The 15042-nt window shown below is 36.7% G+C and overlaps 4 protein-coding genes across 6 annotated transcripts; 1 reads left to right on the top strand and 3 right to left on the bottom strand.

The window, feature by feature from the left end:
• Nucleotides 1-207: 207 nt before the first annotated feature.
• LOC117637862 lies at nt 208-4217 on the bottom strand. Of its 2 annotated transcripts, none has more exons than XM_034372902.1 (4): nt 3771-4217; nt 1808-1909; nt 657-744; nt 208-533 (listed from the first exon to the last, which is right to left on the bottom strand). In XM_034372902.1, exons 1-4 carry the CDS (start codon nt 3846-3848, stop codon nt 412-414), a joined length of 390 nt encoding a protein of 129 aa, XP_034228793.1. In that variant the 5' UTR covers nt 3849-4217; the 3' UTR covers nt 208-411. The 2 variants fall into 2 exon arrangements, with proteins under 2 accessions (XP_034228793.1, XP_034228792.1); XM_034372901.1 differs by having other exon boundaries at nt 3765-4217.
• Nucleotides 4218-4836: 619 nt separating this feature from the next.
• LOC117638058 lies at nt 4837-8697 on the bottom strand. The gene is made up of 4 exons (XM_034373142.1): nt 8271-8697; nt 6399-6500; nt 5306-5402; nt 4837-5185 (listed from the first exon to the last, which is right to left on the bottom strand). Exons 1-4 carry the CDS (start codon nt 8352-8354, stop codon nt 5076-5078), a joined length of 393 nt encoding a protein of 130 aa, XP_034229033.1. The 5' UTR covers nt 8355-8697; the 3' UTR covers nt 4837-5075.
• Nucleotides 8698-9868: 1171 nt separating this feature from the next.
• LOC117637233 (60S ribosomal protein L13a-1-like) lies at nt 9869-11326 on the bottom strand. The gene is made up of 4 exons (XM_034372073.1): nt 10891-11326; nt 10685-10801; nt 10500-10587; nt 9869-10203 (listed from the first exon to the last, which is right to left on the bottom strand). Exons 1-4 carry the CDS (start codon nt 11160-11162, stop codon nt 10060-10062), a joined length of 621 nt encoding a protein of 206 aa, XP_034227964.1. The 5' UTR covers nt 11163-11326; the 3' UTR covers nt 9869-10059.
• An 830-nt stretch (nt 11327-12156) lies between these two features.
• On the top strand, nt 12157-13998 carry LOC117638137 (cytochrome b5-like). Of its 2 annotated transcripts, XR_004587273.1 has the most exons (4): nt 12163-12433; nt 13151-13217; nt 13319-13648; nt 13747-13998. XR_004587273.1 is itself a non-coding variant. In XM_034373244.1 (3 exons), exons 1-3 carry the CDS (start codon nt 12347-12349, stop codon nt 13573-13575), a joined length of 411 nt encoding a protein of 136 aa, XP_034229135.1. In that variant the 5' UTR covers nt 12157-12346; the 3' UTR covers nt 13576-13891. The 2 variants fall into 2 exon arrangements, 1 of the variants encoding a protein (XP_034229135.1); XM_034373244.1 differs by having other exon boundaries at nt 12157-12433; nt 13319-13891.
• The last annotated feature ends 1044 nt before the right edge of the window (nt 13999-15042 follow it).

Here is a 15042-nt window from a genome sequence, read left to right on the forward strand (position 1 = left end):
TGCGGGCAGCTCGAGTTCTAGTTTTTTCAATAAAAAAATTGAGAGCATTTATGCTCACCAAGGTGGTGAGCATTACCATCACATCAACTGCCAGTAGATGACGTTTGAGATTTGTGTAGCAGATAAGGTATTTTTCTATTATATATATTTTTTTACACAAGCAGTTATGAGGTGGTAAGCAAAAATGCAACCAGGTGTAGCGCCATATGAAGGAAAGCCCGCTATGATAAAAGGATTTCAAGGTTTAACCATCACAAGGGCAACCAAGTTCAAAAGTAACATAAAAGCACAACCAAAAGTTTTCACTTACAGAAAGCACAACTAAATTGGCCATTTCTGGCTTGACAGTACAATTTCAAGGCTCATGCCAAGCTTATTCATTCTTTGTACTGCTGGAAGCGTTGGAGCACTTCACTTTCGTTTTGGCTGCTGCTTCTTCTTCTTGCCCTTTGAAGTGCTGGCGTTGCCTTTTCGTTTTGCACCCGGGTTTTGAGTTGAGCAAGGGCGCTCAGTAGGATCATTGTTTTTCTCACCTATAACAGAATAATTAGGGAACTCATATCAATAATTATCATCAAGTATCATCATTATAACAGAATAATTAATTGAACCCTCCATTCCTCTCCTCATTATAATAAAAAAGTTGACAACTTTACCATGTTCAGTCATCGCTGAATTTGAGCTCAGACCTGATGAAGATTCTTTCGCAGCTTTTGCTCTCTTCGCCTTCATGAAATTGGAATCCTAAACATGATCGGTAAATTCATATACAATTATGTAAAGAAAAAAATTATATTCAATTTGGACCGTGAAATGGATTAGGGCCCTTTATGTATAATGAGAATGAAAAAAGATAGAAGATTTTCCATCATAAATTGCTTTCAAATATATAATGAAGTAATCCCAAGAGACTGGTTGACATGACCATTTATAGTAGGATAAAACCCTTCTCCCATGTTAACTAATGTAATATCCTCCCACTAAAACAACAATTAAGTTTCTTACTACGGCACTTCAAATTGCTCACAGAATACGTATACCTTGTTGGCAACCGGGCACCAAAAAACAGAAAAATAAGAAGGCAACTGAATAGGATTGTCTCTAAGATGAGGCCAGAAGGAACTCTATGATTAAGCTGCCACACAGTGCTGGGAAAGGTGGAAAACAAAATACCAAAGGAGTTACCCTACTCTAATGGAAAAACATAATTGAAGCGATTTTCATATAGGATCAATTTCCTTAGCCATCCTGTTAAACCTAAAAGTATTACCGATTTGTTCCAGATTAGGAAGGCTGATTATTAGATTTTCAAAAATCTACAAAATGTACATGTTTCGTCGAGTAGTAGATTGTTTTCTCTGAAACAAAATTCACAAAATGAAAATAATACACCTAAAAGACACTTACCAATGAAGGACGCCTTAACCGTACTTTTAATGAATGCTATGTGTAAATGATACACAGTAAACTCAGACCTTATTGTTTGAAGGCACTTACGATTCTTAGTTCAATAATGATCAGAACCACTCTCTATTACATCAAAAGATTTCTTCTAAGTAACCTACTCTAATGAATTGGAAACGATCAGCACAAAAGAAAGGTAGACAATGATAATGTATATGTATCTAAAGGCAATCATAAATAGAAACAAACGACTAGATAAAACCATAAATTTCCTTTTCATTGTTTTCTCATGTTGAAAAAATATTATAGACTTTGAAATCCACAGATCATCTGGATATATGCATGATAAATAATAGAAAAAAAAAATCAAAAAATAAAGAAGCTAGGAGAAGCTCAAACTCACTGGTGAATATATCGAAAGCTGAGCTGCTTTCGCGTAACGCACATAGCGCATAAGGTCCTGATAAGTCGAAAACTCCTGGCCTGTCTCCGGACATAGGAAGCCCTACAATAGCCATGCATAAAAAACATATCAGCCCTTTCAACTATTTTTTCTTCATTGTCAAGACTTTTAGCTTTATTTCTCTTAATTCTATCATAATCAGCACTATATTATTAGTTGCATATTTTTTAGCACGCTAAAAGCCAAACAATCTGATAAGTATGGTACATATCCAAAAAGAAAAAAGTGGAGCAAATATCACTAGCCAAGGAAGTTGTTCTAATATAAAGGCTTAAGATTTTGAAAAAAGGGAAAGAATAAAGTCAAAATCTAGACAGGACTCAAGTTCATGAATGCTTACAACTTTTTCAATTAACTTTCTTATATTCAGAAAGCAGCACATGTTTCTTTAATTGAGATATGCTCAGAATACAGTATAGAGTAGACAGATCTAGGATTTTGCTCAATCCAGAACCATTAAGTTCATGAATACTAATGAACAAGGCAATCTGAAATCGAAAAACAGATATCAAGATTAAATGCACATACTTGGTAAAATCACAAAAATTACTTATATGTTATATAAGCTAAGGGAAAAACAAGTTTCCACATATGATGCGCTATTTAATGCTATGAAAGACATTCTTTTTAAGTAAGAACCACCACATTCACAATAACTGCCAAAAATCTCACGTCGCTTATTGGCAGCATGCATCCAACATTAATTAAGCTCCTCTATATGGTCAAAGCAATTCAACACATGCAGCTATTGGAAAACGACATTACCTAGATTCATCTTAAACACGTTATGACAAAGCTGAACAGAATGTTCAACAATCGCGTACCACACATTAAATATGTAATAGCTGCATGTAATTCAACACGTGCAGCTGTTTGAAAAACGACATTACCTAGATTCACCTTAAACACGTTACGACAAAGCTGAACAGAATGTTCAACAATTGTGTACCACGCACTAAATATGTAATAGCTGCGTGCGATTCAACACGTGCAGCTATTTGGAAAACGACATCACCTAGATTCACCTTAAACACATTACGACAAAGCTGAACAGAATGTTCAACGATCGCATACCACGCTCTAAATATGTAATAGCTGCATACAATTCAACACGTGCAACTATTTTCAAAAAAAATTTACTTAGATTCATCTCAAACATGTCATGAATCATGATGAAGCTCAACTGAATGTTCAATAATTTTGTCACTTAATGTCAAATGCATCTTTTCAATATTAACTGATCTCTCAAGATCTAGTATCTGAGCACATATCTAATAGATCACTAGCATCTGTGCAAATCAACATGTTCAAACTTATGAACACTGCAATCATAAGCAAACCAATTTCAACTTATATCATCTAATCCAGATCAATGAGTAAGGAGTTCTCTTGTTGTGGTATCGATCATTCTACATGGACAAGATTCCTAAATGGAGTATGCGCTCTATGCAGTCCTAATAATCAAAATTTTCCACACTAAGTTGAGCATGAACAGAAAAAAGATTTTGATCAATGCCAATTAAACAATGTAACAGCACTTAAAACCATTTTTTAAGAAGAAAAAAAAAATCACTGAAAACCTTAAATCTGCACCTCCAAATCCAATGACCAGAGTAAAAGATTTTATTTTCAGAATTCTTCATTGTACGCAATTGAGAGCACAGAGTTGCCGTTTTGCTCAAACAACAGGTCACGTATCTCAAATGCTCGCCTATATCACATCACTCAATGAACAAAAGGACGATCACAATCACAGCACAAAAAACTTAAAAAAGACCCGTCTCGCCATGATCAAAACTGAACATAAAGCTTTCAAATGTACAAAGATGAGACTTCTACCGCACTGAAGCTTTACTAAACATCTATACAAACGAAAAGGGTATAGATTTTAGAGTACCTTTACCTCAGTCCCATCCTCCTCAATCCTTGTATTCAACACCCAACCATCAGGAATCTCAAGCGAGTCATTCTTCGACGCCATTGCTCAGAAAAAGACCAACCCAACAAACTGCACTCTCAGCCCAGCTGAAGAACAAAGTAAGTGGGTTTTTATCAGTGAGGAGGGGGCGATATGAACGAGGCAGCAAAGGCAAACATGGTAGGCAAGGTGAGAAGAAGAGAGAGCTGGGTTGGAAACCACGTGGTTCCATTTCTGCAGAGGATGAAGAACGTGTAAAAATGGTATGGTAATTAAGAGGATGAAGAAGAATCTTTGCTGGCTTAGTTGGTTCTGGAGTGTTAGTGCAAATGGACAAACGAGAGTTATGATTTTCTGGGTTGGACTTTGCACATCTGCATGTTTTGTGTGAGTGTGGAGATAGAGAGCGAGAGAGAGAGCGAGCGAGCGAGCCAAAATTAGGTTTCTGGGTTGAGAGATTGGGAAAGCAGCCGTTACTGGTTTTGAATTCGCTCGTTCACCGAATACTCTCTTAAACGACGGCGTTTCGTTGTTTGGGCCATGGTGACAATAGTATCAAACGGGCTGGGTCTTTAAGGTTGGGCCATGCGGACAATAAGTGAACTTTTATCGGTAACATAATTATATTAATTTTCTCTGGTTACAGTTTAACATCTTATAAATCAGTTTTTTTAAGAAGCGATATTCTAAACTACTCTAATAATGTACTAGAAGGGAGATCGAACTCAGGTGCAAAAGGATGGGTGCACTGCCTTCACTAACTACCTAACCCACATTTGCTATTATAAATCATGTTAGGAGCTGGGATATGATTGCCTAACATGGAGTGTATTAAGAGGAACATGAATATCTTCCTACGTTGTATAATGGTCTTTTGGATGTGTTGATATTGACAACTTACGTGCATAAACATTTGAAGGTAAAATTATTGTCGAGTTTTGATGATCAAGATGGTGTTAATCATCTTGGTCAAGTGAGGGGAGAGAGAGATGGAAGTTATCGATCTCTAAGTGGCAGCATGTTAATCCACCCACAACTAGGACTACTCTCATGCAACAAAAATGTAAAGGTGAACCAAGTATGGCACCCACTATGATAAAAGGATTTCGAGGTTTAAGCATCACAGAATGAAGGTAGATCCCAAGAAACAAGGGACATACCCATGTTCAAAGTATTAAAAAAGGGCAACCAATAGCTTTACAAAATTGCCCACACTTCTGGCTTCTTACTACAAGCGAAGATTCATGTCAAGATTGTTCAATCTTTGTTTATACTGGAAGCTTGGATTCCTCACTTTCGTTTTCGCTGCTGCTTCTTCTTGGCCTTTGAATTGCTGGACTTGCCATTTCGTTTTGGATCTGGCTTTTGAATTGAGCATGCAGGATCAATGCTTTTCTCGCCTATAACAGAATAATTAGGGAACTCACACCATTACTTAAAATCAAGTATCATCATTTACAACAGAACAATTGATCCCTTCCTTCCTCTCCCCATTAAAATAAAGAAGTTCACGACTTTACCCTGTTCAGTCACAAGTGAATTTGAGCTCTGGCCTGATGAGGAATTCGTCCCGGCCTTTGAGCTAGCTTCTTTCTGTGGCTTGTTGGCTTGGAAATCCTACACATGATGGGTAAATGCATATTAAACTATGTATAAGAAATAATCATTCAAATCAATGTGGCAGTGCATGGAGAAGAGGCTCTTTCTTGTATGAAGAAAAAGAGAAAAGAGAAAAGATTTTTCCATCATGCATTCCTTTTGAATCTAATATGAAAGTAGCTTGAATAGCCTACTCTGGAAACCCAAGAGACAACAGTAGAGTAGGATAAAACCCCTCTCCCCCTTAAGGAATTAACTGATGTAATATCCTACCACTAAAATGACAATCAAATTTCTATTTTTGGCATTTCAAATTACTCACAAAGCCCCCAACTAGACCTTGTTGGCAGCCAGGCACCAAAACCTAGAAAAATATGGAGGCAACTGAATATGATCGTCAATAAGATGAGGCCAGAAAGAATTCTGTAGTTAAGTTGCAATGGCCAAGGGAGGAAAAGGTGGAAAGTACAAAATCAAAGGAGATACCCCTACTTTAATGCAAGTATATGATTGAAACAAGTTTCCAATCTCAGTTTTGGACAGGATCAATTTCCTTACAATCCTTTTCAACGCAAAAGTGCTTAAATATGACCAATTTGTTCCGGATTAGGAAGGCTGATTATTAGATTTACAACATTTTTATAATATATGAGTGCAAATGATACACAGGAAACTCAGAACTTATTGGTAAAGGCTCTTAAATTTTTTTGTAAAATATAATCAAAACTGCTCTCTAATACATCACAAGATTCCTTATAAGTGACCTAACCTAATTTAGGGAATTGGAAACAATTGTAGCACACAAAAAAGGTACACAATATTCATGTATTTGTATCTAACGGCAATCGTAAACAGAAAAAAAATAACTAGATAAACTCATGAAGTTCCTTTTTATCATTTTCTCATGTTGAAATAATTTGAAATCCAAAGTTCGTCTAGATATATACATGACAATGAACAGAAAAAACATAAACTAAAAACATTAAGAAGCTAGGAGGGGAAGCTTAAACTCACCGGTGAATAGATAGAAACTTGTGCACGAATTGCATAGCTGATATAGTGCATCAGGGCATCATATGTGTAAAATTCTTGACCTGTTGCAGGACAGAAGAATCCCTACAATAGCCATGCATTGAAAAGTATCAGTCCTTGCAACTCTGAAACTTTTTTATGTTTCAACTATTTTCTCTTTATCATAATTAGTACTATATTTAGTAGTATAGTACTATTTTCACCATTTAATTTTAAGTAAATTTAGTACTATATTTTAGTAGTAAGTCTTTGAGCAAGCTAAAAGCCAGACAATCTAATAAATTTGATTACAACTAACAAGTGAACCAATTATTCAGATCAAAAAAGAAAAAACAAGAGGAGTAAAAATCTCTAGCCAAGGAAGTTGATCCAATAAATAAGGATTAAGATTTTGAAAAATGGGAAAGTAAAGTATCATCTACTGCCCTGCTAGCGGTTTTGTTCACAGCTTAAAAATAACTACCATTGGTTTTCAAAAGTATATTTGAACTGCTAAATTTAACAAAGGTTATTCAAATAAGAGTAAAAGGGTGCCACCTTGTTTCTCTTTGTAGCAGTTCAAGTCTTTTACGTAAAGCAAACCCGCCATTAGGGTTTAGAGTTTGATAGCATTTTTTGTTGAATTTCACAGGGTGAGAAAAAGAAGAAGAAGAAGAGTGCATGATTCAATGCTTCATGGTAGCAGCGCACGTGTCGATAATTGAGATATGTTCAGAAATATGGTAAACAAAGATCATCTTTAAATACACATAATTGGTAAAATTAAAGAGCATATGGAAAAACAAGTTTCCATATATAACGAGCTATTTAATGCTACGAAGACATTCTTTTTAATTAACAACCATCGCATTCACTATAACCACCAAAAATCTTGTGGCGCTTATTGGCAGTATGCATCCAACATTAATTAGGCTGCTCTAATGTGATGGTCAAAGCAATTCAACACGTGCAGCTATTTGGAAAACGACATTATGTAGATTCATCTTAAACATGTTATGACAAAGCTGAATTGAATGGATCATGTACCACTTACTAATATATAATAGCTGCATGCAATTCAACACGTGCAGCTATTTGGAAAACAATTTTATTTAGATTCATCTAAAACATGATGATGAACCAGAACTGAATGTTCAACAATCTTGTACTATCTTGTACTACGTACTGCCAAATCTATCTTTTCAAAAGTATCTGAGCACATATCTCACAGATCACTAGTATCTCTGCAAACCCACGTGTTCTAACTTATGAACACTGCAATCATATGCAAACCAATTTCAACTTGTATCATCTAATCCATATAAATGAGTAAGGAGATTTCATGTTGTGTATCTAACATTCTACATTGACAAGTTTCCTAAACAGAGCATGGTACTTATGCCTTGACAATATAAGATCTACACAATTACATGAACAGTAAAAACATTTAGGATCTAAGATCTAAGCCAATTAGACAATTTACAACACTAGAAAACCATTTTGTTTCAAGAAAAAAAAATTCACTGAAACCTTCAAATCTGCACCTTGAATGATCAAAACAATGGTTCTACTGCTCATATAATCAAGTAAATGTTTTTATTCCTAAAATATTCTTCTTGTACGCAATTGACAGCACACAGTTCCCATTTTGATGGAGCAGCAGGGCACGTATCTCAAATGTTCACCTATATTACTCAATGAACACATATATAATCACAATCACAGCACAACACATTCAAAAAAGAACCATCACACCATAATCAAAACTGAAGTTAAAGCTTCCAAATTTTCAAAGATGACAGACTTATATCAGACTCAAGCGTTACCAACTTACCAAACATTCATACAAATTAAAGGGTATAGATTTAAGAGTACCTTGATCTCAGTCCCATCCCTCTTGACCCTTGTATCCAACACCCAACCCTCAGGAATCTCAAAGGGGTTATACTTAGGCGCCATTGCTGAGAAAAATGCCAACCCAACAAACTGTACTCTCTGTGCAGCTCAAGAACCAAATGAGAGGCTTTTGATCAGTGATGGTGCGATATAAATGAGGCAGCAAAGCCAAACATGGTAGGCAAGGTGAGAATAAGAGAGAACTGGGTTGGAAACCAAGTGGTTCCATTTTTGGAGAGGAGGAGGAACGTGTAAGATGGTATGGTAATAAAGAAGATTAAGAAGAATCCTTGCTGGCTCAGCTGGTTCTTGAGTGTTCATGGGACAAACAAGAATTACGGGTTCTGGGTTGGATTTTGTATATTTGCATATATAGAGAGAGAGAGAGAGAGAGAGAGAGAGAGAGAGAGAGAGAGAGAGAGCGAGCCAAAATTAGGTTTGCCGGGTTCAGAAATTGGGAATCAGCCGTTACTGGTTTTGAATTGCGACGCTCATCGACCGAGTTCCTTGGGCACCACTTGTCAAAACCAGTATAGCCGGACGGTTATACTATTTTCAAAAATTAAATCAGAACAAATCGAGTATAGCCGGGCGCTATACTATTTATATTTAAAACAAAGATGACTCTCTTTGCGATTTGGCGTCACGTGTCAAAATATAGCCAAAAATCAGACAAAACCAAGTATTGCCGCGCGGCTATGTTATTTATATATATAAAAAAGATGACCCTCCTTACGTGTCAAAATAAGTATCGCCGCTCGACTATACTTTTTTAATAAACATAAATAAAAAAAAAAAAAAGGGTATGCCGAGCGGCTGTACTATTTATATATATTTAAAAAATGACCCTCATTGCAACTAGGAACTAGTATAGCTGTCGGGCTATACTATTTATATTTTAAAAAAAGAGGACCCGTAGCTGTACGATTTCTAAAAACTTTTGAAAAACCCAGTATAGGCGTGCGGCTGTACTATTTTTAAAAGAGACAGCAACTCCTTACAACTCAAAAGTTCGGCCACTATATAATTTTTTAATATATATATTATTTTTATTCTCACAGAAAAAATCTAGTATAGCAGCGCGGCTATACGATTTTTAAAACCAAATCATAGAGTATAACCGCGTGGATATATATATATATATATATATATATATATATACACATAAACATTTTCCTCTATACTCTAGCCAACGGGTTCTAAACTAGTCTACTTCATATTATGGTTTTTATTGGGGTAAAACCGCTCACATACCTAAGCCCTTTTTATTTTTTTTGCCAACTATATTCATTTCGGATAGAGTAATTCCAAATTTAGGAATTTATTTAACATTGCAAAATTAAGTTATTTGTGTAAATATTTTAATTCGTGTATGTATATTGGATTTTTTTTAAAGAACAAATGCATTTCAAATGATTTCTTGATTATAGTCATTTCAAATTCAACCAAATGTACTTGTTATCAAATCCAAATCTTCTTTCAAATTTTCTCCATCCAAATGGAGCCACATAAAATTTTGTATGGTGGAAAACTAAATTGGGAATTGCGGGACCAGAGCGAGGAATGCAAAAACGATGAAGAATAATTTTATCTTCTCATACAAAATTGATTTTCATACTCATATGACTCAAAAGCTCAAAACAAGTAAAAAAAATTCCCATCGAAAATTATCAGAATTGAGGATCCAAAAACGAGAACCCTGACAAGAAATTTCACTAAGATGTACTCCTCAACAAAAAGAATGTATGACACTTGCAGTCCCTAGATTTTAATAGGTAACCGAAGCCAGGATTTCGAGCTGGGAACCAAGCTTCTCCTCTGCAGATTTTTCAGCCTTCAACCTAAGTTTGGTTAGCTGCTTCTTCCTCTCATATGCCAACTGAGCCCTTTCTTTTCTCTTCTCTTCTAGCGCCTGTGAACAAGAAATAAAAAAGTGTGTTCAGAATACAATGCGTAGCATTTTACCAACGAATGTCATTTTGCTTCATGGTAAATCCAAGAACATTATGTCATAGAAATATGTCTTTACAAAGCAAATCAATTGTCAAGATTGAGTTTAAGAACACATGGAGCAATGTATGAATAAATACATCAAGATCATAAAACCCACTAAGTTAGTTTCACTAAAAACTTGAAATGAAAGAGATTTTGACTAACAAATTACGAGAATTATAGAAGCATAAAAATTTTAGTTGAGCTTCATCTTACCTTGATGGTGTCAAAATGGTTCCATCCAACCTCAGACGAAAGCTGACCCAACAAGCAGTACTTGTGGCCCTTCTGAAGCCTCAAGACCCTGATTTCAATTTTCATCCAAAACCCATTTTAGAGAGACAAATCAACAAACACTTGGAAGACAAAAACAAAACTTCCCACCCCAAAACCACACTCACTTGAGAGCGTCAGGAACAACCATCCTCTTCGTCTTGTCATACGGCGAAGGGATGCCCTCGTAAGCCTTCAACCGCGCCAGAGCCTCAGCTCCACGCTTCGTCTTGTGCGGGATCATCCTGCAAAACCCAAAGCAATCGCCATTAAAAAACGGCGAGCGAGCAAAGAAACAGAGAGGGAAGCGTGCATTGTGTAATTACTGAATTACCCTCGGACAGTGCGCCAGAATATTTTGGCGGGAGAACGGAAGTGGATGGGGCCGTGAGAGGGCTGGGTGTTCATGCGCTTTCGCCGGAACCTCATGTACTTCATCTTCTGCCTGACGAGGCCTCCCGATATGGCGATCTCATCGCAGCGTACGACGGCTATTCGCTGGCCGTTCAGGAGGTCCTTGGCTACGACCGACGCCAGACGACCAAGCATGTGGTGTCGTCCGTCGACCACCACTCGCTTCGCGCAGATCCCTGAGCCGGACACCATTTTCGCTCGCACGCCCTCTCTCTCTCTCTCCCACTCCGACGACAGTCTCTATATAGGACAGGAGTTTCAGAGCTAGGGTTTCTGGGAGTGGTGTGTGTGAGCCCGGACCAGCATCCGAGTTTGGGCTAGGTATCGGGCATGCCTGATTGTTTTTAAATGGGCTCGTATTTGTATCTTCCAGTTGAAGATTTTGAAGACCCAATTTCCCATCTGAACGTTCTTTTATGTGTCACCTACCAAGTCAAATATTTTCTCTCAATACTACTGAATTGAGGTTGTTGAATTGGATGGTAGAGCTAACCATATTTCCTCACAATAATTTCTTTCGGAGTAGTTTAGATATGAAAAGGGATTGTTTGCTTATAAATTAATCAAAACATGTGTTTCCATTGTGTATAATTGATGTTCCTTGTCTACTAAAATAGAAGGACGATAGTTGAATTCTTATTCATGAGTTTGACGACAAATATTTTACCAATATAACTATAAAACCATTGTTCACATATTATATTTGATCAAATTACTAAAGAAAACAAAATAAAATTATTATTTAGAAATTCAATTGTTAACCATTTGTATTGTAAATTTATACATTATTGAAAATCATCTACTAAAAAGTGGACATTTGAATAATTTTTGTGTCTTGCGAGTATCTTTTTGTACTTTTGAGTTAGGCCAGTTGATTAAGGAAGTGTGTCCATCTCTTTACACCCAAGTATAATCTGCCTCTTCCTATATTAGAGTAGTTGCCCATTTCATTCTTTAATCTTGGGCGTTGGATTGTATTCATTGAATGTGTTGGTAGTCTCTTAGGTGCAATCCAATAGGCGAAATTAAAAGTATATAACTAATCCTTACCTTAAATACTTATCAGAGAATGCACCTCGATTTGATATGATCTTATTTGTTAATACAAGGGTGTAATTGGAATTTCCACAAAGCAATTATGCCATAATTGAAAAACCACCAAACACTTTGGGATATTGTGGTTGGTGACGACTCTGCCATCTCACCCTTACTTACCCCATATTTACAATCAAATTTTTCCGCAGCGCCTCACCAACCCACCACTCTCCCTACTTTTCTGATTCAAATCAAATCCCCGAAGTCTCTGTGAATCCAAGCTGCACAAGCTTTGATCAGTTTCAAAGTCTTTGAAGAGAGAAACAGACCATCCTCTAACAATGGCCGGAGGCAGCAAGGTCTACACTTTAGCTGAGGTCTCTGCTCACAGTGACCGCAAAGACTGCTGGCTCCTCATTGATGGCAAGGTCTGTTATACTTTTTATGTTCAAAATCTCAGTTTAATTTGGTCATGTCATCATATCCAATCATGGGTTGTGTATAAATTGCTTTATTTTCTGTGATTGAACATGTGATTGGTGTCATGCAAGGTTAAGGTTTATTGGGATTGCTCTGATTGGATCTGGGTAGATTATAAATTGTTTGATTGTGGATTTTACTGCTATCCTATTGGTTTATAATTTGATTGCATGTACTGGTTTTGAGATAAGTTATGCTTGTTTATCCTTGTACATATTCAGCAAGTTGTGATTTCTGTTGTCAAATTTCATTAGATAATTAGATCAGGAAGATATGAGATGGGACCTAACAATGTATACGTGAGATTGCTTTAGAAACAGAGGGAAAAAAAGTATGGGTGTTTGATCAGATTGATATGAATCAGATTGGTATGAATCAGTTGATGATACATGTCATGGAACTTATAGAAGCTTCAGCAGCTGGTTTTGATTGAATTTCTTGGTTGAAAATGTGATAGCTTGTGCTTATACTACACATTGGTGTCTTTCTAATATAGGTGATAGTTTGTGAGGTTGTAAAGATAGTTCCTATATCTAATATACCTCTTAGGTTATGATTTTAAAGATAGTTTATGTAAATCATGTGTCACTTTGTGCTTACTGACCAATCCTTTGGACCAGTCCGAATAATTGTAAATTGTAATGTGAGAAAATGTATTGGAACAGGTATATGATGTAACGAAGTTCTTGGAGGACCATCCTGGCGGTGATGAGGTCTTATTGGCAGCCACAGGTTTGACACAATGGCAATCTCTTTCAAACACAAAATATTTGCAGAAACCTGTTGTTGCCCCTGATGTGATTTATGGTCCTAATATGATCCATGATTTGCAGGAAAGGATGCAAGTAATGATTTTGAGGATGTTGGCCACAGCTCCACTGCTAGAGCAATGATGGATGAATTTTATGTCGGAGACATTGATTCATCATCCATCCCCACAAAGAGGGCGTACACTCCTCCCAAGCAGCCTTACTACAACCAGGACAAGACAACCGATTTCATCATCAAAATCCTCCAGTTCCTCGTTCCCCTGCTAATTTTGGGTTTGGCTTTTGGTGTCCGCTTCTATACCAAAACTTCAACAGCGTAAAGTTGAAGCGGAAAGAGAAGTGAGAAATCTTCCCAATAAATTTATGTTAGCGTTGAAATTGGAAGACCCTTTGGTAATTTTTGTGTTTGGAACTGTTCATGATAATGGGATGTTAGGATATTTGAGTTGTTTCTGGTTTTGAGTTTATGTCTGCTTCTTTCTGGTTTGCAGTTAGCATCCGTATACTTTGGTGATTTCACAAACTTGGACTTCATGAGCTGATTTGCCCTTACATTGTATGGTCCCTTGGCTTAGGGTTCAGCTTGTAAGATCACCACTCTTTTTCACCATTTTTATGTTCATTTGTCACTGAGAAGCTTGCGTCGGGTTCCATACCTTGGAGCAGTTGCAGTATGCCTATTTTGTTGGTGGTATAAATACAACAACAATAATGTGGCCTTGGGTCCAAACTCATTTATACGACACTCATTTATACGACATGTCGTTGGGCTGAGAGGATGGCTTGTTTCAGAGCTGCTATTTACACAGGATTTTATCACTACACCCAAACTTGTTTTGCTCTCGCATATTTCTACTTTTTTGTTTTTTAAAAAAATAGGGTTGATATCGGGAGGGGGATTCGAACACAAAATCTCAGTGCAAGAGTAACTGCTCTTCATTACTTGAGCTAACCTCTTGCCACATATTTCTACTTTTATCAGAACCAAAAAAAAAATTAAATTAAATTTTAAAAAGAAAAGAAATCATGGTAGCCCAAGGTCGACCATGGCTCCATCTCCAAAACGGAGGCTAGTGTTGGCATCCATCTTGATAACAACTAGCCTTCCATTTCCATTGTGAGCTTTGAAGCCAACCATGACTTCTCTCTCTATCTCTCTCTTTTTCTTGAACAATGGGTGAGTATCAAATTGAAAATAGAGCAAATTTTTGGTGCTTGAGTGTCATGCTCAAACTTTTGGATGCATATAGAAACTCTTGGACTTGGTTGATTTCTGTTGGGTTTAGGGGCCAATTTTGGATAATCCATTGATAAAATAAGCAGCAAAAGCCAGCACGAAAAAGAAGAAAGAGGACAGACAACTTTGATCAAATGGAACTGTGGGAGATGAGAATTGCTCATAAACTTCACAAAAATATTTAAACTAAAATAATAGAGATTACGATGTGCGTGAATCACATTTTCCTCAGTGTCAACGGCCGGCGGAAATCCCAAGGCCCTCCGTTGGCTCATTACAGCTAATATTTTTGTTAATTAATTATGTTTTATGTAACACAGGTGATAATGTTGCCACACACTCTCAAATTCGTCCAATCCAATGCCATTGAGGCTGCTTTACTTATTAAGCACCACTCATGCTTAGATTAATTTTTTTTAGCACAACAATGTTAGATTCGCTAACTATTTATCCCGATTTTTGTAACTACTGTGCCAATTTCTTATTTGACGTGGATAAATCTAAAATAAATTCGGGCATGAATAAATGAAACACTATCTCATCAGTTGAG

This window comes from Prunus dulcis, chromosome 8 (assembly GCF_902201215.1).
Source record: "Prunus dulcis chromosome 8, ALMONDv2, whole genome shotgun sequence".
Classification (NCBI taxonomy): Eukaryota; Viridiplantae; Streptophyta; class Magnoliopsida; order Rosales; family Rosaceae; genus Prunus; species Prunus dulcis.